The 25,038-nt window shown below is 37.4% G+C and overlaps 2 protein-coding genes across 5 annotated transcripts in view; both read left to right on the top strand.

Annotated features, from left to right (window-relative positions):
• Window positions 1-1,565, top strand: part of LOC112143753 (zinc finger protein ZFAT) — an 11,538-nt gene extending 9,973 nt beyond the window's left edge. For 2 of the 3 annotated variants that reach the window (XM_024267939.2, XM_024267935.2), the window contains exons 18-23: window positions 184-272; window positions 365-503; window positions 615-721; window positions 787-880; window positions 989-1,086; window positions 1,177-1,565. In XM_024267939.2, the coding sequence (XP_024123707.1) occupies window positions 184-272; window positions 365-503; window positions 615-721; window positions 787-880; window positions 989-1,086; window positions 1,177-1,377 (728 nt within the window). In that variant the 3' untranslated portion in view covers window positions 1,378-1,565. The remainder of the gene's footprint in view (window positions 1-183; window positions 273-364; window positions 504-614; window positions 722-786; window positions 881-988; window positions 1,087-1,176) is intronic. The other variant, XM_024267938.2, reaches the window with a different exon arrangement.
• A 564-nt stretch (window positions 1,566-2,129) lies between these two features.
• LOC112144072 (MDM2 binding protein) lies at window positions 2,130-24,549 on the top strand. Of its 2 annotated transcripts, none has more exons than XM_024268391.2 (23): window positions 2,130-2,310; window positions 2,692-2,775; window positions 2,888-2,961; window positions 3,366-3,514; window positions 3,758-3,816; window positions 4,465-4,609; window positions 4,934-5,048; window positions 6,945-7,061; window positions 9,817-9,911; window positions 10,731-10,797; window positions 10,927-11,044; window positions 11,455-11,631; window positions 12,848-12,958; window positions 15,485-15,640; window positions 18,337-18,430; window positions 18,536-18,694; window positions 18,968-19,063; window positions 19,144-19,407; window positions 19,493-19,653; window positions 19,775-19,881; window positions 21,878-21,991; window positions 23,844-23,909; window positions 23,987-24,549. In XM_024268391.2, the coding sequence occupies exons 1-23, from the start codon at window positions 2,244-2,246 to the stop codon at window positions 24,029-24,031; spliced, it is 2,640 nt and encodes an 879-aa protein (XP_024124159.1). In that variant the 5' UTR covers window positions 2,130-2,243; the 3' UTR covers window positions 24,032-24,549. The 2 variants fall into 2 exon arrangements, with proteins under 2 accessions (XP_024124159.1, XP_024124158.1); XM_024268390.2 differs by having other exon boundaries at window positions 2,131-2,310; window positions 12,845-12,958.
• The last annotated feature ends 489 nt before the right edge of the window (window positions 24,550-25,038 follow it).

The raw sequence follows: 25,038 nt of genomic DNA, 5'->3' as shown, positions 1-25,038 counted from the left end.
CATGAACCGGCACAACGTGGAGAGGCATCATCTCTGCGATCTCTGTGGGAAAAAGTTCAAAACTAAAATCACTTTGAAGAGTCACAGACTGAGCCACACAGATGAAGGTATTCAGCTGTCTGAAGTAATTACATTTTGACAAAGTCATGGTGCATTTAAAGTAATGATTGTGTTTGTGTTTAGGAAAGCAGTTTAAGTGTTTGGAGTGCGACTTCACCTCCATCTTAAAAGCATCTTTACTGAGACATATGGAGCAACATGCTAAATTTAAGGTCTGAACACCTATACATGTACTTAATCAATACATTTATGATTTTTAAAAAATATATTTGGAATACAAATGACTGTGCATCCGTGTTTTCAGCCTTTTCGTTGTGCGCATTGCCATTACTCCTGCAACAGCACCGGCGCACTAAAGCGACACTACAACATGAAACACCCGCATCAGACTTATGAGAACGCCGGACCCGGACTGCTCAACTGTGACACTCTGAAGGAGCAAGGTCCCAACTCCTTCATGTCTCCTTAAATAACTTTTCATTACAAACTATCAAAAGACTGATAAAATCTTTTAGCCCTTCATTTGTAATGACTTTATGTGTTTCTGTCTTTAGGTGGTATGAAATGTCCTGAATGTGAGTTTGTTTATGGGACAAAGTGGGAGCTGAACCGTCACCTGAAGAGCAAACACAATCTTAAAGTTGTTGAAGGTCCTTTGGAGGTGAGAGAACTGTAAGCTGCAGTCTGTTGTTTGCTATGAATGGCGTATCTGATTAAACTTTTAAGTCATGTGTGCAAATGCAGGTGGGCACTCATTATGTGTCTGTGGAAGGAGAGGAACACCTGACTGAAGCACCTTTAGCAGTCCTAGAAGAAAATGGTAACAACTTTATTAACAGATCCTGTTTCAGCTGCCAGAAATGTTACACAGGCTTTTAGTATAATATTGATGTTTTGACTCATTGTAAGGAATTGTGTTTTAATACAGTCAACATCCATCAAGTTGCTGAATTCAGCTCAGAGACTCAGGATGCAGTCACCTCCATGGTTGCCATGGGTCCAGGCACTGTCACTGTCGTACAACAGGTAAACCGTGTGACATTGCTTTGTTAAAAAAATAAAAATAAAAAAACAAATGCATGCTGGGAGAGTATTCATGTTGAGCTGGCGCTGAAGTTGCAGGTGGCTGGAGAGCAGGAGGTCACCGAATGCAGCGACCAGCTGATGGTGGTCAACACAGAAGGGGTTCCAGAGGGGAACCAGGTTATGGTGGTGGAGGATGCTCACGGCCTCGAGGCTCTGACCGTCTTAACTCAGGGAGAAAATACACATCACTATATTGTTTATGTCCAGGAGCAAACTGTAGAGATTAACTGAAAGTTGTTAAAAATTCAGAACCATGCTGAAATGTAATTTGATTGCAAATACTAAAAAAAAAAAATGTCTTGTAAAATGTACATTTCTGTCTCTTTGTAACCATTAATGTAAAAAAAATAATAGTGTGTTTTTTTTTAATATCTTTGTTTAAGTCTACTGTAATAAAGAACTTGTATTTCATTGTTCAATGTTTTTTTTCCCCAATTATTCAGTATTACAGTAAAGATTTCTTCAAATTCCATCTTTTTTTTTACAGTTAAAATATATATATATATATATATGTATATATATATATATATATATATATATATATATATATATATATATAGTTTTTAAGCAAACATTAAGTACTAACATTTGTAATGTAGAAACACATAAGAAAGGTTCATGAAGACTTCAGCTGTGCTTCTGAGGTATTCCTGTTAACTTGTCAGACAGGAGAAGTTCTCAACATAATAATGACATAAAATAATTACAGATGTGCATTTTTAACAGCACTAAAAAGGAATTTACAAAAATTGAGTAAAATGTCAAGAGGTGTACTAGAGAACTTATGTATAGCTCATTAAATTTCACATTTCAAGTAATATATTTTAATATTCTATTGAAAAGAATACAAATGACTTCTAATTAAAATTAGGTCAACTTACTTACTTTACTTTTTACCAGCATCACTCGTGCTTTTGTGTTGCACTGACCTTTGTGTCCAGTAGGTGGCAGTAGCGCGTTTTATGTTCTTTAGCTCAGCCAGTATTTTGCCAGAAGAAGAAGTGCGGACAGTGCGAGTGGGAAATTTGACGTTGCGGGAAAGTGTCCATGACCAGACAGAGAGACAAATCCTGGACTTTAGCCGATGTTTTGAAACAATGGATCGTTACGTTCTGGTTATTTCATTCTGCCAAAATGCTGACCACTCGGTTGACGAATGTAAATGTAAGCTCTCTCTTTGTTTTCTTTAACAAATGCGCCAAAGAAAACTTGAAGCTAACTGACTAATTTAAAGTTAGCAAGCGGCCAAAATGCGTTATTTACGTATCTATTTAACTAATTTAGCGGCTTTCAGTGCTGATATACGTTGTTAACCTAATTTATTAGTTATAGAGCTGCTTTAGAAATGTTTCTGCGCCTGTTATAGTACATTGGAATGAAGAATAAATCAATTTTCTGAAGTAATTGACATTTTTAGGAGTCAAAAAGACTTAAAATGTTGAGTTCACCTCAAAACCCACAATTACCCCTAATTTTTAACAAAGCAAGTCGATACCAGTAAGAAAGGCTAAGGTAAGAGTCAGTCTTGTGTTGTTTTTGTTTCAGGTGTGGAGTCTCTGAAAAGCATCTATGATAACCTTCTGGATATGTCAGTTCCAGATTCAGAAGACAAGAGCTCTGTGTTTCCAGGTACATAAAAAAGAAACAGTCTTGCACCCTTGAAATGTGCTGGTTGCTTTCTCCTGGTGTTGGTGTGATCCCACAGCTCTGCTCACACCTGTCTTACCTCTTGCTGTCCCAGCTTGTTCTCTGAGTGGCTGTCCATCAGCTCCACGATGGTTCTTTGCTGTACAGGCTTGCCACACAGCAACACAGGTAAGACACAAGCAAACATTATACAAGAAAGTCTTATTAATTCAGGTGTGTTATGCTATCATTGTATGTTTCCCCAAATAATAAAAGCTATTCATATTTTCAAAGATATTATGAGATAAAAACTAGTTTTATTTTCTTTTAACGAAAGCAAAATAAACAATAAATCAGAAAGGTTCACAATCATTACCCATTTTTTTCCATAAGTGTCTGTATTGCACAATTACTACATGGACTCCTAATATTGAAAATGCTTTAAATCTGAAAAACGTTATCTTTTTAGGCCCAGAATCAAGTTTTATTGTTCATTATCAGTTGTTTGTGTTAAAAATCTGTCATACAACATTAATAAAATACATTTAAAATACGATTTTAGGATTCAAACTGTTTGTGTCACTTTTTTATAGTTCTGCACCTTAGACTGGGAAGAACTTAAATCAAGCCAACAGAAAAGTGACAGTGAGGAGGACAAACCTTCTCCTGTGGAGGAATGCTTGACTTCACTGAGTAGCCAGGCGGCCGCAGACCTAAAGGATGAGGAGTCCACTCTTACAGAGTAAGTGCTGGATGGTTAATGTTTAAAAACTGTTATTAACATCAGTAACACTTTTTTGAGTCATCAATTATGAACTCATTATTAAATAATACTCAACATGGATTTGTTGAGCTTTATTGAAGTTTCTTTTGATCAAATATGTGTCGACCTGTACGCCCTTGCAGATTTTGGAGTACACAAAATGAAACTGAGTTGATAATAAACTATTCATTATATTCTTTTAAATGCTCTTTGTTCAAATAGGCTTTTGGATGAGGCTGCAGAGGGACTGCACCTGTTATCAGACAAGTTGCCACCTCCAGGTATGACTGATCAACCTCACAGAGTCCCCAGTAACAAAGGTTTCAATTGTTAAAGTCCTTTTTTGGTCTTTAAACCATTTTGTTTGTTATATTTGTGTAAATGTAAAGTTTCCTAACAGCTTGAAAGCATGAAAGCATGAAAATGCTTTAAACATTAAATGTCTGATGAATATATAAAAGTATATAGGGGAGATATTCACTGTTAGCTAAGACTTACTAGTAAAAAAAACAAAAAAAAAAAACAACATTGTTTGTTCACCGGCAAAACCCATGAATTAAGATGTAATAATCACTTTCAGTTTAGTTTATTGGTCTTTGCCCTAGCCATTTAGATGTGAAGGCTTGTTGTGGTGATGTTCAAACTTAACGAATTAGAGATTTATCCTTAAAAAATAAAAGAGTTGAGAATTCTAACTGAACATTCTCCACAGGTTGTTTTTATTGACAGCCCTGAGATACTGGAGGCAGAAGTGCTTTCTTTAGAAATTTCTGAAGGTTGTACTATAACAAACAAACAAACAAACAAAAAAAAAAAAACAGTGGAAATTGTCCAGACTTATTCGGGGCTGTTATTCTGAAAATGCTGCATTAAGTAACGTGTACTTTTTATTTTGTATGTATTTTTTAAAACTTTTTGCTTCTCTTTAGGTAAAGCCTTAGTGGACGTTCTGTTATTGGCCTTTGCTGAGCAGACCCCTCCCCTGAAAGAGCTGCTACCTCTGCTGGGAGCCCTCAAACACATGTCCTGCTGGCATGCAGCAAAGATCACTCTGATCACACAGAACACCTCCAGGTCAAACATCAACTCTTCTGTGAATTTTACAAATTTACAAATAACTTTTGTTAGTGTGTAACTTTCTCTCCCAGCTACAGCTACAGGATTCTGTTCAATTGAGAGTTCTTGTTTTAATTCAATACTTTACCACTAGGGGGAGTGAGAGATAAAAATAAGAGCTCATGGGAGCTTGAAACTGGATAAATCCCGTCCACTAGTTTAAACAGAATTCCTATGTAAGCTATTGGGAAAAAAAGCACACTATCACTTTCTCAAATGTTTTGGGATTCTTTTTATTCTTTAATTCAAAAACACTTGTTAAGGCACGTTTTCCTCATTCAGATGGCAGAAGGTGGCTTCTTCTCTGAGCGCTGGTCTACTGGGACCTGCTGACCTGTTCAGCTGTATTGACCACAGAGAAATGTGGAGAGGAAGCGTGGTTATCAGAGAGAAGAAGGTAAAGCTCTGTCTAATAATATGTGTAATTAAACTCAAGCAAATGATTAATTTCACATTATAAGGTTGTCTGGTATTTAATAAATGGATAACAGAGTGAGCATTACAGCCAATATGTAGCACTGTATTTCCTTCATTTATATTATTTAAGGATCTTGCTTTTAAAGTCATAAAAAATTAATAAAAAAAAATAAAAAATAACTAAAGCCTGTAACAAGCTTTTTTTAGCTCTAAATTTAAAACAGTTTTTTATTATTATAAATTCTCTGTTATTGCATTACATTTACAACAGTTAAATACTTCTTTTCCATTTTATACATCCTTTAAATGGTTGGATCCAAACTTTAGCTCCACACCACCCTCTCTTTTTAGCCATTTTAGACTTTTCTGTAAAAAAGAAGCTGTAATTGTTACAAACACAGCAGAGTGGGTTATCACAGCACTGAACTCTATAGGGGTCCAAAAGGACCAGCCCATTAAAGAGAAGAAAAAGCCATTTTCAGGGGATTTTTGTGTTTCTGTGTATGTATGTGTGTGTGTGTGTGTGTGTGTGTGTGTGTGTGTGTGTGTGTGTGTGCATGTGCAGCGCTATCTAGTAGTTTATCACCTTCTAGGAAATTAAGACAAAAAACTGCTCAGTTGTTGTGTCACCTTACAAAGATAATGATAATGATACATCATCCAAGTTTCTCTGTGTATAATTATACATTTTCACTAAAAGTACAAATTTATTTAGTTTATTTTGTTTTTTTCTCTTTTATTTTTGGACTTTTATTGCTTACTGGACAGATTATTTTTTATATGTGCCTGAAATCTTTTTGAATTTAGCTGAAACTTGTTAAACATCCACTCCAATCATCTTTTTGATTTATTTTAAAAGTGTTTCCTGTGGTTTTTAAATTATGATTAGACCGTGTTTAGCCAAAAAAAAAAAACTTTTTTCTACAACAGAGTTTCTGCAGAGCAGCAGTAGATTATTAGAAATTTGCCTCTGAGTTGAGATATGCATATTTTCTACATCACAAATACCCCTTTTTTTTTTTAAAAAAAGCACATTTTTTCAAAGTGCATTGTTTTGTGTGCTGCTGCTTTACAACAATTTGAGCAAAGAAGTACTCACAAATGCAATTTTTAACGTAATTTTTTTAATTAAATGTCTTCCATCATCAGAAAAATGCCAGAAGAACATGTTAAAAAAAACAAAAACAATCTTCATCAGAGTTTTGGATATGCATCTGCATCATCCCTGACTGCTTTTCTTTGAATAAAAAACATTTTCTGAGAATTTGGATATTAAGCTAAACTTTGTGTTAATTTCTGATGGTCATCCAAATTGTTGCACTTCTTCATTATTTCTTTCCAAAGCAGAAACATTAGCAGATGTTTATGTGATCTATTTTTGGCTCGAGTGGTGGTTTTTCTCAGCAGAACATTACGCCATGAAAAGATTCTGTCTCTTATCAGCAAGACTGATGTATGCTGCTCTCAGAAGAGCTTAGTAGGTGTCACAGACTTATTGTTCCTGTTTTTTGCCTTCTCCTTCTCAGTGACATGACCTTTTCTGAGTTGTTGTCTTTGGAAGGGAGGGGGCTGCTCTAAACTGTAAAAGATGCGCACTCAGGGAGATATGGAACACAAAAATTAGCAAAGGACCGAGTGTTTATTATTTGATGAAGGAGGAAACACACGCAATTACTGTATATGTATATATATAATGTAGTGTGTGTGTGTGTATAAAAGTATTGAAACAAAAGGTAGAGGTATTAGAACATCTGTAGTGATCTGTGTTTCACTTCATCAGTTTTATTTAGTACAACAGTTCATTTTAACCACAGCAGCACTGACCATGAACGTTTGGAAGTAATTCGTCATCTTCTCTGTGGCGTTCTCGCTCCAGTGTGGATCCGAACTCCGCTTTGACGGCTTCTCCCTGCGCCTTCCCGAGCTTCAGAAAGCAGAGTGTAATCTCTTGCTGGCTCCCTGCGCCTCCACTGATCAGAGACTGCACTCGGAGGTAAGATTCTCATTATCTTGACTTTCCACATCCTTGTTTTGCTTGTTGAATTTGCCATTTCCTTCACCACTTGAAGAGTTTGTTGTAATGCCAGGTTGATTGTGTGCTTCTCCTCTTGTGATCAAGCTTTAACCTGACTACATCAGTTTTGCTTCACTTTGCTGTTCGTGAATTTCTCGTGAGCCCCACAGTCACAGACAGCCTGCTGTCAGGCGCCTTTAAAGACTGAACTTTGAACGCTCTTATTGTGAAATGCCACATATTTGCATGTCTGCTGCTCTAGAGGGAAAACTAGAAGAATGTGATTAAGTTTTTTCTGGTGGTTTGGAGTGACAGCTGGAGTAGATAATGACTGAATTATTACACAGTTTAGTACTTTTCCTTTGACCCCATGTGTGTGTCTTAACCTACAGCTGAAACAGCAGTTGCACTCTTATGTGGCAACTAGGAGGTGGTCAGAAAGGTCAAATGCTGATTGCTTTTTAGTTTTAATTGGTTTAATTTAGTCTAAATAGCAGCTGCTCCCTTTTTTCTTGCTGGTGTTATCTAAGATATATAAAAGTGTGGGCTAAAAAATAAAAAAGTGAGACATTTCCCACTCCAATTTTTGGAATGGATTTAATAGAGAACAGAAAAGAATAACCATCTGGCAATACTCAAGTATGCATTGCAAATACACATCTTAATGTGATACTAATGGAAGGAGTTTAATACTATAGCCTGAAGTAGCAGACCATAGCTCTTTCTGCAGTGGTGATCTAGGTAATTACATGCTGCGTTCACTCGTGGGTTTAGTCGTACATTACCTGCACTTTCAACATGCTAGCAGGCGTTTAGCACAATGTTGATGGATCTGAGTCATTCTGACAGACTTTTGTTGCTAATGTCTGGAAAATGTCAGTGCTGTTGTGTTCTAAGCTCATACCGACTACTGCAACTGATTCTATGTGGGATATTTTACTTCTTAAAGTCCCACTCTGATGAAAATCAGGTTTTTTGATTTTTTAACATGCATGTGTGGCATTTTCTTATGAAAGTGAACAAATGTGATAAGAATTAATGAAATGTTAATATGTCACAAGAGCTCTGCTCCACATGCACAAAACCCTTCATCTGGCCCGGCTAGCGTGTCTAGTTCAGGTGTCGAAGAAGAGAAGATGGAATTTTCCCACTGACTGTGGTCAAATGAGCCGCCGTTCACATTTCTGTGGTCAAATCAGCCGTCACTGGATTTTTTGTGTGAGTTTCATACAATACTTATGGTATCACATCAGTTTGAGCTGAAATTTATTGAAGACAGAACACAATCGGAAGATATGCGGTATTCTGCATCTAAAATTAAAGTTTTTCGCTGATCAGCGCTAGCTCTGTGGAGAAAATGAGTGTTTGTGTTAAAATGGGGGTAGTGCTAGCAGAGCAGCATCACTCTGTGATGTCAGATCGTGATAACCCACTGGTTTCCGTGGGTATTGGAGGGGCTGCTGCTGAGAGAGCAGGTTTTTTTAGAGGATTACTCAGAAATGTGTGAACGGACCAAAATACTGCTTTGACGTGGTTTATAGTGAGGAATGAACAGTATAATATACCTAAAAGCTCAAAATGTTGTTTTTTATGGTATGGCCCATTTATAGCTTAAATCCTATTATTTATTGTGACTGCTGCTTCGTAAATGTCTGTTGCCATGACGCCACCTACATTCTCACACCATAAGTCCTCATCTAGTGTGTGCAAGTTCTGCACATCCAGAGGCTTAAAGGTTACTACTGGAAGCCACATGGATCAGACACGTGTCTAAACTCTGGCTAAAAGTGATTTGTAGTAACATTGCACAAAACTAGAGCCACTCCAACAACTGAAATTGAAATAAATAAATCCATAAATTTAAATATTGAACATGGTTTAGCAATAAAACACCCCCAAACAAAAAAGAAACTTAATTTTTAGCAAGCAAACTGCATATGAAATAAAGTAGCAAAAACACTCCTGAATTATTTCATTCTTTATATAATACAACGCAAACGGTTAAGATGTAATCATCAGGTAGGACTATTTACTCTTAGTATTTATTTAGAAGATATTCTCTTTGCAGTTTTTCATGCAGAAACTCTTTTTGGCATTGAACTGATGATCTTTGTCAGCAGCCTTCCAGCAGGCTTCGTTTCTCACAGTTCTCTTCAAACACCAAATCTTTCTTTCCGAGGGCCCAGGTCGGCCTAGACAATAATCTGTTTAATCTTTTTTCTGGCTTTTTAATTTTACTGAAATTCTGTTAGCAGCAACAGGAGGAATTTAAAGATTTTTCTGTATTTTATTTTTTTTTTTCCTGGTCAAGCCAGCCTTAGATTAATCAATCAATCAACTCATCAATCTTTATTTATATAGCACTTTTCAAATAAGAAATAACATCCAGACAAACAAAATAAATAATAAAAAAACTAACACAAAAAATAAAAGTAAAGTCTTCCTAAATTATTAGTGCAAAAATATTTAATTTGTAATTATTCATTGTATAACCATTTGTACCTTATACATTTTTTATGTCAACTTCTGTTTAGGTTTGTATTGTAAATAGTGTCCCCACTGAAAGAATCCAGCATTAGAGGATCCTCACTGGAGTTGTGGAGTGCAGGATGAAATTTCAGTGCAGTTATGAATGACCCCCCCCCCCCCCCTTCTATCCAACTTTTTCTTCTTGATGTTTCATTCCTTTCATCACTTCCTCTGCGCTCACACAACATTCCTTTTGTTTTTGCAGGTTTTCCATTACTATGCTTCCTCTTTGGACTTGATTCAGATAGTTCATCTGTCAGACCTGCCAAGCTTTCTGATGTCAAGCACGCAGTTGGAACTGTATCCTCATTTCAAGTGTGTCTATCTTTGAGTTTGTGCATGCTCGGAAGGAAATCCTGATTACATATGTTTTTGTTTTAAAAACAACAAAAAAATGACTTAAAATGCAATATTGATTCATCAAGTTCTACCTTCAGTGAGTTTAGTATTCTAAATCTGAACTAGTCTGAACTAACTTGTTTCTCTCAACCAAATTGGTTTTCAGTGAAAAATAAAAACATTTAATGGAGATAATACTACACACAAATATTTTTCTTATATTGAATAATTCGTGCCCAAAAATGGTTATAAGTAAAATGATTTAAGACTTTGTTTAGCTCAGCCTCTCCACTCCACTATTAAACTGCAAAAGCTCTTAAATATGACGGACAAACTATGTGACTGTACCACGACAACACAAATTATACTCAATAATTAACCACCTAATTTGTGTGTAAACTAACTTTTGTTCTTATCGTTTTCTTTTCCACTCTGTGGCCTTAAAGCTTTTTTGCTGCAAATGTTCTCAATGAAGGTAAAATAAAGGTCTATTTTATCCCTTTTAATCCAATCTAACCTAAATTAACAAATGCAAATGGTTGGGATTCTTTTCTACAATGTAGAGTAGTTATCTTACTTAGGAAAACAAAAGTAACATAAATCCTAATGTAGGCTGTAGTGGATGTTGAGGGGCAGTGACTGAAGGATTTATCCACTCATTGGTATTCAAATCGCGTTCTCTAAATTCAATCCCCTCTGTGCCCAATGACATTTTCTGTATCTAAATATGATAAGTGTCATTCCTGGATATTGTATTGCTCCTTCACAACCCTTAACCAGATGCCTGCTGGGTAAATCAATGAAAGCTAAACTTCTGATGGAGCAGCTGAGGTCACTGCGCGGAAAGGTAAACGTATGACCAATCACTTCTCTGTCCAGACTCCATTTGAGCTCCTTTCCTTTGAAGCTTGAGAAAAGGACATTCCTGCTTTTATCATCCGAGGCACTGAGGCACGTTTGTCTGTTGTGTTTCTAGGTAGGAGCTTTGTTCAGTTTGTCTTGCAGAATCACTCCCATCACTCAGCCTGCCGCCAGTCAGCTCAGTTCCCAGCGCTGGAAAGAGTCTCTCGCTAAAGGACAAAAGTCTTTACTCGGTAAGACTACACCTTTTTTAAGCTCCTCTGTGTCTGTTAGATATGTTGACAGGCAGAGCATGGATGTGGCAGGTCTCATCCTGTCGTGTCAGTGAGTCGAATCGGCTGCATCTAATCCACAGAAATAATGAGGTTTTTTGCTGGGGGGGTGCAGATCCGGGGGTGTTGTAGAACTGACGAGAAAACAGTGCAGTAAAAATCCAAACACAAGATCGAACATGACAAACCCATAACTGTGTTCTTGATTGGTGCATACATGACACGAGTCAAGTCAATTTTACGCATTGTCTCTCAGTTCAGTCAGAAAAACTTTAAAAAAGTAAAATAATCGAATAAAAACAAGTGAGTGAAGAATTCTCTCAGAGATTAGTCTCGACATTTATTTCTGTCCTTCTTGCTTTATTCCCCAGTTCCTGACATGGAGACTAAGGGTGAAAGCGCTGCCTACTTCCTGCTGGTCCAAGGTTCAGACGATGACGAGTCCGGAGTCTGTAGGGTCAGGATGATGCACTCAACCAGTCAGATTAATGGAGTGGCTGCTATGGCAACCGTCTCTGGCCTTCTCAGAGAGAAACCTCCATCAGCAGGTAGATCATACAGTAATTGTTGTGTTTTTTATTCCTCCTTTGTAAAGAAAACTTGCTAAAGTGTTGTGCTGCAGAATTCCTCATAGCCTGCATCAAACAAACAATGTTTCCGCTTAGCTTCTACATTAAAGAACAAAATGTTATATATTTAAATGCAAGACATGAAAAAATAAGACTGTAAACCAATTAAAATAAAAAGCTGTTATTGATCACTCTGAATACAGCAAGCCACATTAAGTGTCTTCTGTCTCTATATAGAGGAATTTTAAATGATGTATTTCTACAATACTCCAAATTAGTGAGCATTTATCAGTGTTTTAAAGTTTCTAATGGCAATATATTGTTGTTTTTATTTTTAAAAAAGCCCCTCAATTCCCTATTTTCTTTGTGTGATATTTTTGCTTAAATAAAGGGTTGTATAGGAGTTTGTTGGCCTATGTTTTCAAACCTGAAAGTATTCAGGGCCATCCTGACCTCCTAAAAATTACTCATTAAATCATCTTTTTCTCTTTCTCGTTGGTCTCTCCAGAGCTAGAACATTTTGCTTCTCTCCTAATACTTTTCTCATCTGTTGCACTTTACATTATCTGTTCTCTTTTAAATATCCTTAATATTAAAGAGGAGGGGTTTCATAAAAATGCAGTGGAAATATGGATAGCTAATGTCATGAGTTTTTTGGGTTAGAATTGACTAGATGGATGGACTTGAAAGAGTTTTTTGTACTCTAGACTGAAAGTATCTTTGGTGATAAAAGTCCTTGATTGTTCTTTGGCTTTTTGTGAGATTCAAGAGCTCGTGTGATGTTTCCTCCCGAGAGTTTCTCTTGTTAACATTTCATGCAACCTTCAGGAGAGGTTTTTTTTTCTTTGCCTGGCATGCTTTTGAAAGTGCAGAGCTAGACAATAAAAGGTGTCCTCAGTGCCTCAATGACACAGCTGGATGTTGGTCGAAATTATTTTTGCAACACAGACACCAGACTGTCACCAATTCGTTTGACCACCACGCAGAAATTACCATACATTTAGATTAAATTTAGATTTTTTTAAGTTTCTTCCCATATTATCAATAACTTAATAGATGCTTTAAATATGTTTTTATCTATTTACATAGAAAAACAACTTTTATTGCTGTTTCTTTAAAGGCAGGAGTAGACTCTTCCATTGACAAAGCATTGACCCTACTATTTCATTCACTTTTGTCTCCCTTTGATCAGAAGTAAGTGCTGGTGCCGTCCTTCATCTTCTGCCATGCCTTCAAGGGGACGGTCTCCTCCAGAGGGAAAGGAAGCTGGCCCGCGTTCAGACGCTGGCGCTCAAAGAGTATTTTAGTAAGTGAAACATTTCAAAGATTGAAATTCTTAAATGCTGTGCAGCATCTTAAAAGGGAGAACTAAAACGGGCAGCGGAGATCAGATCAGATCAGATCAGATCAGCACACTGAAAATCTAGCCAGCGTGATCTCAGAGACTAATCATGGTAAAAGTTAGTTTTTCTTTAAAATATGGCTTTTGGGAAAGCGTTAATCCTTGTCAGGGGATTCGTGACACCAAGGGTTCAAAACATGCTTTTGATTGATTGATTGATTGGTTTATTTCAAGCATAGATTGAAAAAAAAATACAGGACAAAACACAATTATTTCAAACTCATTTCAATTATTTCAAACTCATTGGAGAAGCATGAAAAATTAAATTAAGTTTTTTTTTTTGTAAATACGATATCACATTGTGGCAAAACACAAAAATCATAATGGGGTCCTTCAACATTTTTTTAAATAATTTATTGTTAACCAATTTTTCCCCACAAAGTATTAGTTTTCAACAGAATAAATGTAGAACTGTGAATTGTGTTTATGAATAACCATTGCGTAAAATTTAAATGTAGCATTGTGGGTGTAACAGATCATTTTGCATTATTATGTTATTGTTGTCTTAACACCTTATCTTAAACTGGTAAAGGAATAACACAGAGTCAGGTCCCTGTCTGCTTGATTGCATAACATAGTCTGAAGAAAATTGTGTTTTAGTGCTCTTTTTTGAACTTGTTCTTGTGGCATTTTTCTGACAATGGAGGATATACATAAAAAAATAAAACTCAAAATTGCATTTTTGAGTATTTCTGTATTCAAATAGCTGTCAGATGAAAGATCACCATTTAAAAAATACTGTGTTTTTGACTCTGGGTGGGGTTGCTCCATGCTGATGGTCCTGCCCACAACTCAGTTATGAACATCTAATGAACTCCTGTCACTCTGCAGACACTATGTCCTAGGAATAGTCGGCATAATCTTAACCATAAAAAACCCACTAAGAAAGCATTTAATATAGATAAAAAGACGATCAGCTGAGCTTGGGCTCACACTGCATCCGGTCCGGCTCTGATTGAGATGCTGGAGTCTTTACATAAATAGAAGAGTGGGATAGGATTTACACTGCATCCGATCCGGTCCGACCTCTCCAATGCTCCATATTTGTTTTGTTGGCTTCAAATTTCTTCAGGAGCCGAGCCAGAGCACTTTTTTAATGAAGTTGGGGCTATTAACAACCTAAACCAGAAATCATGCGAGCGAATGTAAAGTGCATCCGGTACATTTTTCAAAATAAAACCTATTTTCCAATGTACTCGCTGTTTTCACCATTTTGTAAACATTACGTCATTGTGACAACCAACCCTGGTCTCCCCTACCTTTCACACAGTACATGTAACACAGTCAAATAAGTACATTTAAGCCTATAGAAGACAAAAGTATTAATACAAGTTCCACACTTACCCATTGTATAAAGAAGAGTCACGCAGAAAAAAAAGTGTTGTAAATATAATGCCAAATCACAGTGGAATAGGGTTTGTTTACTAGTACTTCCTATATAAACGGCGAGTCATCGAATTAACCTATGTGAGTTCGGAGTCTCACAAAGTCGGCAGGAAAGCCTTTGGCTGCAGCAGGACCGCAGCCATCTGTGGTCATCTGCTGTAGCTATACGGTTCCAGCGTCCACACCAGAGCCAGACCGGGTACAGTGTCAGCCTGGGGTGATAGTAAAATGTAATGTTACTAAACTATTATCCCATCATGCACTGGTGTGCCACAGAGCAGTTGCTTGGAATAACTGCTCATTTCATTCAGCAACAGTTGCATTTAAAGAAGACTCTTGAGTGGACCCTAAAGGTCTGTGGAACTGTTGTCAGATCTCACGGCTCTCATTCTAGTGAAACAAAAAAGGAAGAGGAGATGATTCCTTCTGTGGAACTGCTCTTTGATAGGCCATAACAAGAGCCTATCACCCTGACAGACAACAACCTGTAATGGATTTCTTCACAGTTTACTCAGGCTTGTCCTTTTACTGTGGAACTGACATGTCTACACACGTAAAAGTTTCAGTGGAAGTTTGTGCAAAGATCATGAAGTCTGTGAGGTGATGGTGGTGCAAACGCACATAATCCCTGGTCTGTCTTTTCATCTCTCGCTCTGCTGTCACTGCACGTGTGTGAAAAGTGTGGCAGCCGAAGCATGAGCGTGTCTAGAACTTCATTTAACATTCTCTTTCTATTCCAGTGGATCTGAAACTCTCCGCCGTGAAACCTCAAAAGAGCTCTGTTACCCTAATGCCGGGGTCTCTTAAACGATGAATGTTTGATTTGATGAAAATACAATTCCTGGCGGCGGATTTGTAAAGGGGCTTACTAAAATTTGCATCAGGCTATCAGATTTTTTTAAAAAGAGACGAATTGAAAGATTTTATCTGTTTTTTGAGAGAAACCCAGATAGAAAATGTTCAAATCTTGAGATTTTCAAGAGGCAGGCCAAAAACAAATAGTTTAATTCTAACAAAAGTGCTTCCATCTTTGTTTGCATCCAGAAGGGAAAGAGGAAGCTTCAGCCTCCAGCCCCGTATCTGTCAGTGACTTAAAGACCTTTCTGAACCTGGTCAGAGAGCAGTATCTGAAGGTCTTGGACTCCACTCTGCCGAAGACGGCCAGCTGTCTGACAAAGGAGCTCACTGCAGAACAATCAGGTATGCAACAGAAAGACAGAAGAGAAGGCATTTAATTTCTGAGAAACTTTTATTTTGTAGCAAAAAAAGTATTTTTACAAGTCTAATTCAAACACAACACAGACCATAATGATCTTATTGTGCACACTGCTGCATGCAATCTCCATGAATCCAAATAGATTGACAGTTTTAGGCAACAATAGCATCTTATTGTTTGCAAATAAATCAACACTAAAACAAATGACAGCCTGCAGCAAAAATGTGCAGAATGAGGACTATCATGGCTCTGAAAAAGAAAGAAGAAAGTCCCACATGGCGAGGAAATTTCATGGCAGAACTGCTGTGACATTATTAGTGAGTTATGTGTTAGCGCCTGCACAACGCTGCCCATCATTACGGCTATTTTCCAATTATCTGCGCTTGGAGACGGAGGCACTGACTCAGCATGAGCAGCCGCATTAGCATAAAGTGCAACAGACACAACTCAAGTCACTAAAATACAGCCTGGAGCAAGCTGCTTTATGCTTGTGTATCTTTTCATTGTTACATTATGAGTCTATTAGATTGACTCAGCCCTCCAAAGCTTCAACAGAGCTGTATTACATATGAAGCATGGGTGGTGAGCACGTGTACAGACAAGCAGGCTAATTAGGTAATCCCTCCTTGTTTTGCTGTATAGACGGCTGTCCAGTGTAGCCTGAAGGTGTGACCATTTCTGTGTGGGCTGGTAATCCCAGGGGTTAGTCTCCCCATCTGGGTCAGCAGTGTGCATACAGAACTGTAAATCTGCTTTATCCAAATGTGTCACATTTCTGTCATCCTTTAGATAAAAACAAATCTTTCTTTCAGAGCATGAGAAAAGTGCAGAGTTGGTGATACTTTTAAAATTCATTTATTCACGGCTGCGAAGGGTTACGCGAGTCGAGCTTCTCCAGGTGAACGTTCACATCACTCCTGCAGTCTGTCACGCCGGGGCTTGTGCTAGCATTACACGGCAGAGCGATGAAGATGTGACGCGGTTGAAAGGAGCTCATGATCCGAGAGGCTCCTCTCTGACTGTGATACATTATGCCACCTGTGAAATGTTTTAGAAATTCTTTCCAGCAGCGGCAGCAGCAGCAACTTTATTTCCTCTAAGGAGTTGTGATTCTTCATCTGTCAAAAAGTCAGAATGATGGATACATAATCTGCTGCTGCTTCTCCAGACTCATCAACTACAGTGTGCTGTAGCTCTTGGGCTGAAGGCAAACAGTACAGGAGCAATGGAGGTCAAGTTATTTTTATTTTTATTATTTTTTTATTCCATCCAGCTTATTTTTGCACTTTTTTATGATTTAAGAAGACTGATAGTATTAATCATACTATTTATAGTTAACTACGTATATATTGGTGTAAACAGTGTTTGGTAGGGGTGTGTTTTGGCAAGAGTCTGGTGAAATAAGTATCCCAATACATGTCTCACGATACGTATCACAATGTATTCCAAGAATGTACCAGACCAATTTTTCACTTTTTTTTTCAGAGTATGACTATAGGTAGAAAACAAAAAGGAAATGCTGAAGGACGCTCATTAATAATAATTAAATATCATCTCATCACCAGCTACAGGTATCGCCAAATAAAATATCGTGATATATCGCCAAATCGATTTTTCTCGACACCCCTAGTGTTTAATGTTCTGGTTTGTGTCCCTTCGCTTAAAATAAAATAAAGAAATAAATATTGGACAGATATAACACAGAATTATTCTTTTTAGGGCTAAAAATACTAAGCCTCTTATCTAAAGAAGTGAAATCTCCTAAACTAAATCATTGTTTGATCCAGTTTCATGAGCAACAGCTGCAGTCAAGTATTTCTAAAATCTGATAATAGGTCTGCTCTGTGGAGGATCTGTACCACTATTAGCCCCTGATGCAGCAGCACGATCCCAAACCATTACACTACCACCACCACAATACTCAGTTGTCCGTGTGATTTATCTATGTATGTGGAATGCAGTTACTTTTAGACCAGATTGAAGTAGGCACACACCTTCAAATTTTTTTAACCTTTATCTCACTGTTCCACTTTATTTTTGGAGTTTGGGGTTTTTGTAAAGTTTTCTGGCAAAACTAAGATAAATCTTTATGTCCATTTTGATCTTTTACATCATTTATATCTTCTTTTATATTCTGGAGTCATGACCTCTGACTTTAAGCGAGGCAGGTTTGAACGTCAGTTCTTTTGATGGTGTTTGGGGTTTTATGACCTCCTGATAGAGCTGTAGCGGTGCTTTTGTGTTGATTTTTGGTCAACTGAGCACTCCTAGGAAGCTTCAATACTTGTCCATTTCTTTGCAATTTGTGGATAATGGCTTTTAGTGAGGTTCTTTGAAGTCGCAAAGCTTTAGAAATAGCTTTATAGTCTATTCCAGACTGATAGATACCAATTACATTGTTTCTCATTTGTTCTTGAAGGCTTTAGAAGATCTTTTAGGCATCTCCTCATTGTCTGCAGGACCCCGCCTAAATGATTTCTTGAGGTTTTTTACTCAAGCTCTTTTGAGTTTAAAGATTTTCCCGTCAATAAACACAATGAAATTGTGTTCCTTTTGACTAATAATTGAATTGAAACATTGATATATGGAAAAACATACAGACATGTAGACAATCTGGGAGGTAGCAAACTGTTTTTCCCACCACTGTAACTGCAGAGTATGTTTTTGTGTTGTTGTTTAGGTTGTCAGACTGTTACCCATCAGCTCACTGACTGGCCTGAGAAGAGCGTCCTGCAGAACATAGAAAGCCTGCAGAAGAGACGACAGAAGAGAAAGTAAACCAGATGAATTTCATATTATTTAAAATTTAAATATTTATTGTTGTTTATCTACATTATTAGCAGCGCTTTCTTTTTCTAATATGCTTTCATCTGTCTTAGGTTCGATATGTTCGGTTCTGGCTCCAGTGACAGCCTGCTGGGTCCTAAAGACAGTCAGAGAAGCTCCTCTGCTTTACTGGACGCTAAAGAACTTTTGAAGTACTTCACAGCTGATGGCCTGCCCTGTGGGGATTTACAGCCCCTGACTATCAATAGAGGGTAAGTTCAGTCATCAATTGTCAGAAAGTCTCCCTGTGACTTGTTAGAATTCATTTTCCAGAGTCACTGCCAACCAAAAAGTTTCCATCGACCTTTTTCTCAGACAGACGGATCCTCGATTTACAAATGAATAGGACTTTCACATATTTTGGAAGCTTTTTATGATTTTTATGTATTTTTTTTGTTTGAAAAATGCAATAAATAGGTAAAATATAATTACCATGTTATCCTCTTGCTGTTTTTCCGACCCTGACTCTGTCTTTGTTCTTTCAGCAATAAAGTCTTTCAGCTCTCACCAGACCTCTCGCCTGGAAGAGTTAGCCGGATGCCCTTTAGCAAAGCCTCAACCTCTCATTACCACGGCCTCGAGTACGTTATCTGTCTTTTGTTAATCTCTCTAAGTTATCTTACACCTGAGATAAAATATTGTGCTGTAACTGTTTGTGTAGGTTCTGCCTGGATAACCAGCGCTCTCTGGACCGGGATCAGGTTTTTGCTCGGCTTCAGTCCCGCCTGATACGCTACGAGACTCAGACCACCTGCTCCAAGGAGCCCTGCGCCCTGCCATTCGCTCTTAGCCCCGCCCCCTCACCTGCATTGATCTCAGAACCGGGAAGCGTGCCCGATGGGGAGGCTCTGCTGAACTCTGACGTAGCCCGGCTCAAACGCAGATCCTGGGAAGCAGACATGGCGGGTGGCCCTGCCCGAAGAAAGTACGACAACCTATTTATCTCTATCGAGATGCAAGGAAATGGACAGCTAAATTCTTCTGTGTGTATGTTTGTCTGAATGATCAAGGCTGGTGAAGTCTGAGAGCAGCGACTCCTTCTGCTCTCAGAGCAGCAACAGCAGCGGCGTTCATCCCACCGTTAGGACTCTGCGACATCAACCGAGCCGATCCCAGTCCACCTCCACCACCTCCTCTGTCTGCACCCCTGCAGGCTCAAGACGCACCACAGGTGGAGCTGAATAATTACATTTTCCTTTGCTTCAACAACATTTAATCAGGTCTTTTGGGTCTGAATTTGGTCTGTGTGGAGCTCATCCAGTTTATTAACATGACATGACTGGTATGTTCAGTGTCTGTCTCGGCTCCTGATGGACTGAAAGTGCAACAGCAGAAGACGAGTCAAGGAAACTCGGAGGACAAACGTGCCAAAGAGTCACGCTCACAGAAACACAACAGGGTAAGTGATGCACTGGTTAATATATTTCTGCCTTATACCACAGTGATTCATGATGCCCAGTAACTCTGATTAGCTGACATGTGATAGGGAGAGGAAGTACTATTCGTTCACCCTCCCTTACAATCACACCTAGGGTCAATTTTGGGTCGCCAACTAACCTATGAAGCCTGTTTTGGACTGTTGGAGGAGAAAATCCCATGCATGCACAAAGAGAACACAAACTCCATACAGAAAGGATTCAGTTGGGATTCAAACCAGCACCTTCTTGCTGTACACCACCATACAGCCCACTCTATGTGTAATATAGATATAAATATTTAAAATTTTCACAACTGCACCTATGTGACATTACCTTTATTTTGTCATTTTTTTCCATGTTGTATTCACACACTACACATGAAATCATGCTAAACAGAAAATTCCATCTGGAAAAAAGGATTCATATTGATTTTGAAACCTCAAAAATGTTTAACAAACCGTTTTTGTAACATAGAATGAAAGTTTTAGGTGTAATTTCATAAAAAAACAACAAGAATAAATTTTTTTCTACAAACTAATCAACTTGTTTCTGAATGAAAATACAAAAAAAAATCACATATTTCTTTGGGCCACATCTATGAACAGTTTCTGTTGATAAACGAACATCACAGACCTCACTGCTCATGATGTGATCTTTCTTATGTGGCTGTACTTCAGTCTGCCTGTGTGATATTTTTTCCTGGAAATTTTTCCAATTTTTTTCTCATAAATTGTCCTCATTGTGTTTGTGGAAAGTAGTAAAATATTTTTTTTAGAGAAGTTTGATCCAGCTGGATTTCAGGTGTCTGGATTTTGTTCACAGGTGGGGGCGTGTCTGTCAACCCTGAACTGCTCATCTCTTGTAACAGCGCCGGGCGGGACTTTTCTGTTGAACTGAAGAGTTTCCGAAAATTCATGTCGGTTCCCATCCCAAAATAAAATAAAAATTGGTTTTCTCGCTGTTGTATTTTTAATAGCAGGCAGCTCCGTTCAGCCCCGCCCCCCCACAGCGGGTCTTCTTCTCTGTGTTGCAGATCAACCCTCATCTTCTGCCTTATTAAAATAAAATACAAATTTTGTCAAAAAACTACAAGTAAATTCCATATTCTCTCTTTAATTCAATTAAATGTCAATCACACAATATTCAAATGAGTATCATTTTTTTTAGACAGAGTTTTACTACTCTGATCTCACAGCTGCATGATGGACGCCTGAGGGCGTCAAAGGGGTAAAGACTTTTCAATAATTTTTTTGTTGTTAAAACATATTAAGTGGTGGAACATTCTTAGTATCTAAAGATAAACGGTCTGTCAGGAGTGAGAGCGGTGTATCAGCTTGGCATGAACAGCTCTTTTACCTAATTATTTGATTGTGCGTCCTGGATGGATACAAACGAGGTGAAATGCACACACCTCTGCACGGCCTCTCGTGTCTCCTCCACAGCCCACTCTCTGCCTCTTGACCCTGATTTCTTGATTTTCTGTGCCTTTTACAAACATACATTTCATCCAAACTCAAGTAAAGGAAAGAATAGTCGTTCCTTTTCAGAAATAGTGATAGCTCTTTATTCAGGTTGGAGATTAAAAGCTTCTATTCTCCTCTGGAGGCTGAATGGTGCTGATGATTTCTCATGATAATTTATGGTGTTTTTCTTAGAAGCGTTGCCTTGGCGAGATTAAAGGAGACTCTGTTTATTTCAGGAATGTGTTTTTTTCCCCGTCGATGCCACCAGTAAAATATTTGTATGTTTTTACCTGCGAGCTCACACTGTGAATGTAAAGGCATGCATTTACGCTCCCACATCTCCTAAAGAAACCACTCTTTGACATTTGTTCCTTTTCTAAAAGGAAACGGTGCTTTCTTTTAGGGACCCTGGAGATGATTTACATTAGCTGGTTAGGGAATAAACTACACTACAGTTCCTGTTTTCATACTTGTGGTAATACAGAAAGATGTTTTTTTCTGCTTTCGTTCTCAGATGTTGGAGGAGGTTGTAGGTAAAACACTCAAACACCATGGGATCAGTGTGGAGCATGAGTGCTATGAGGCCTGCAGCAAAAGGTTGTTTGAAATCTCCAAGTTCTATCTAAAGGTTAGTCTGTCTGCTGCCTTCTCTGTGTTTTCCATCATATGTTTGACCATTTATTAGATTAACATATTTGAAAGTATTTGAAGATATTTCTTTCATTTTTTTCTTCTGTCGTCACAAGCTTTTTTAATGAAATTTCTTAAGTGTGACTTTGTAAAATCGGTTTCTTTTTTTTGACAGAAAATGAAAGTAGGAGGAAATGTATTTAAAATTGCTGTTATAATTGTACACCAACAGATGTTAAATCTTAAGATTAAGGTAGTTTGGTCTACTCTGTTTAATGGAAGAAGAAGAAATTTTAGTCTTGGTTGAATTTATTCTGTAGTAGTATTTGCTCATTTGAGAGTTTTATTGACTCAAAAACCAGCCAAGAAAAAAAGGCATATAAAACATCTTCAAGGCCTCTCTAATGTATTCATATTTATTTATACGCAACTTAAATTCTTTGCTACATTAGATACATTTCCAAGTTTTTTTTCCTGTTCATGCTTTATTTTTTTGTGCAATAAGCAACTTTCTCCCTAGGGCGAATGCTTCCTTTTTCTTTGCTGTTTGTGTCACTTTCCCAGTTTTATGGCCTCAATAGACTGACTGCATTCATACTGTAGTGAACCACGTCCAGGTTTATCTGCAAGCAAACCGAGGCAAAGATTCAGATGAGCTTTTTAAACTACACAAAAGCAGAAAACCGTGTGAGGAGGAAAATGTGACCGAATCGATTAAATATCTATTTCATTTCTATAAAAAAACATTTTTGAGTAAAAAAAAAACTGTAAATCATTCCAAACTTGAGTTTTCATTATAAGAAAAAAAATTTAGTCATGAGAAAAAAAAACAGAAAAGAATATCATCAATAAAATGTTATTATCATAGTGTAAAAAATATTATTTTTAGAAAATACTTTACCGTTTTAAATCATTTCATGGATTTGAATCATTATTATTGCAAAGTATTTGTTGTTAATTAGTAGAGGTGGGAATCTTGAGGCACCTCATGATTCGATTTGATTACAATTCAGGAGGCATTATGAAATAATTATGAATGTATCCCAGATTTGTTTAGAAATGTTTCTCTTCAGTACAAGAACCTAGACCAATAATACGTACTTCTCTTCATCAAAGTGTATTTTTAAGTAAAGACAACATCAGTACACTTGTAAAACTTTTATTGAGAAAATATAAGTTTTGACATAAAAATATTTTGTTTGATAATCAAAAATCTTTTACCGCATCAAAAGGGAAAATTTTCTCTGAACTTAAAAATCTTAAATAAAATAAAGTTATGTTTTATCATTAGACCATCTTTAACGAAACTCTCTTTAACTTGCTTCTAACAAAATAAAAACGTGTCTTGCTAGGCACACTTATATACATATTTAATTTTAGTGTGACATAACTTTCACTGCGTTACTTTTATCCAATCGACCCTCAACATGAAAGCTAAAATGCTTCCAAACGGAGGTCGGCCATGTTTGTGTGCTCTTAAAAAGCTGTCAGAGTGAAAAATGCTTCTTATTTAGTTTGCATGTATTCATATATATATTTCAATTATCGATTATTTAAATTTCTTAAAACAATTCAGAATTGTTTTATGGTTTAAAATCGATGCATCTAAAAATCAAATGTTTCCCTGTCTACTAATAATTAGATACAATCATTTAAGGAACCTGAGGAACCTGTCAGCTCCTCAGCTCAGTGATTAAAAAGGAAATATGTTTGTTTGTGAGGTCAATTTATAGTAGTTTTCATTTTCCACTCAGAGTTTCTTCGTAATGTGAGTTTGATGTAGACCGATGTTTCCTCAGAGGGCAGTTCTGCCCTCAATAATTCAGCTCCTGTTTTTCTTTGCATCCAAGGATCTGAAGACGTCTCGGGGTCTTTACGATGAGATGAAGAAGGCCGCCAGCAGCAACGTCAAACAGGTAACAGCTCTAAAGCCGGCTCAGCCTTTAGATTCAGTTTTAATACCTTTCAGCTCATTATTTTTTAATGGTTGCAGGTCATTGACTGGGTGCTGGAGAAGACCTCAAAGAATGGAAGATGATCAGGACTGAAGCAAAGAGCGGAATGCCTTCCTGTTTTCCTCTTTTGATGTATTTGTAGAGGTTTAGCCTCAAAGAGCATCTTCTGTTACATTTTAACACTTTGATTAGCGTTTGATGTTTTAAGCCTCTCTGATTGGTTTTAAATTGTTGATTAAGCCTATTTTAATTAACTTAATCCTTTATTTGATTTGTTTCTCTTCATTTTTACTGAAGATTACATAGAAACAGATCTTTTTAAGCTTGTGTGAGGTTGTGAGCTCGTTCCTGCGGGTGTGAACACACACCAGGTTGGCTGTAGAGCCTTGAAACAGGAAGATTGCAGCACATCTCCTCACAGAACTACAGGCTGACCGCAGGGAATTTGATTTTATCTCCAGGTTTCCTTTATTTGCAGCAGTTTCCTCGCATCATTTTAATTTTTTTTTACTTTGAAATGCATCTATTTTGGTTTGATTTCTTATGTGTAAATATTATCTGTCTACTCATTTTAACAGAATAAATACATCTGATTTCATTTGCTCAGTCTCTGCTGGTGCAAAGATTCCACATTCTCTCTGTGTGTGTTGTATAAAAATGTGTGTTACATTATTACTGCAGACAGTCCAACCACCCAGTGCGGATGGAAGATGTTATTCTGAGAGTGAAAACAAAGTCCCAGAGCTGAGCAGCAAATCCTGAGCCGCTGATCAGTACTGACATTCACATTTGTATTTTTTTCCTCCCAGTCTTTTTTTTTGTTTGCCTCTGTGAGATGCATTGACAAAATTCTTGCATCCAATTTCTCAATCTGAATGATGATAAAAATCGACAAACCCCTGACCCAAGAGCTGGAAAGAAAACCTCCTCACTGCAAAGTTGACAAGAGGCATTTTTTCATAGCCTGAACTACAGAATTCTTAACGTTGGGTTTCTAGTTTCACACTTCTATACTCTGCCTCGTTAAAATATGAAAAAGTTTTTGGGTTGTGTTTAAAAAGTTACACTCATCCTGATCATGTCTGCAGGG

This window comes from Oryzias melastigma, linkage group LG16 (assembly GCF_002922805.2).
Source record: "Oryzias melastigma strain HK-1 linkage group LG16, ASM292280v2, whole genome shotgun sequence".
NCBI classification, from domain to species: Eukaryota; Metazoa; Chordata; class Actinopteri; order Beloniformes; family Adrianichthyidae; genus Oryzias; species Oryzias melastigma.
This window is presented reverse-complemented; position numbering and strand designations above follow the sequence as displayed.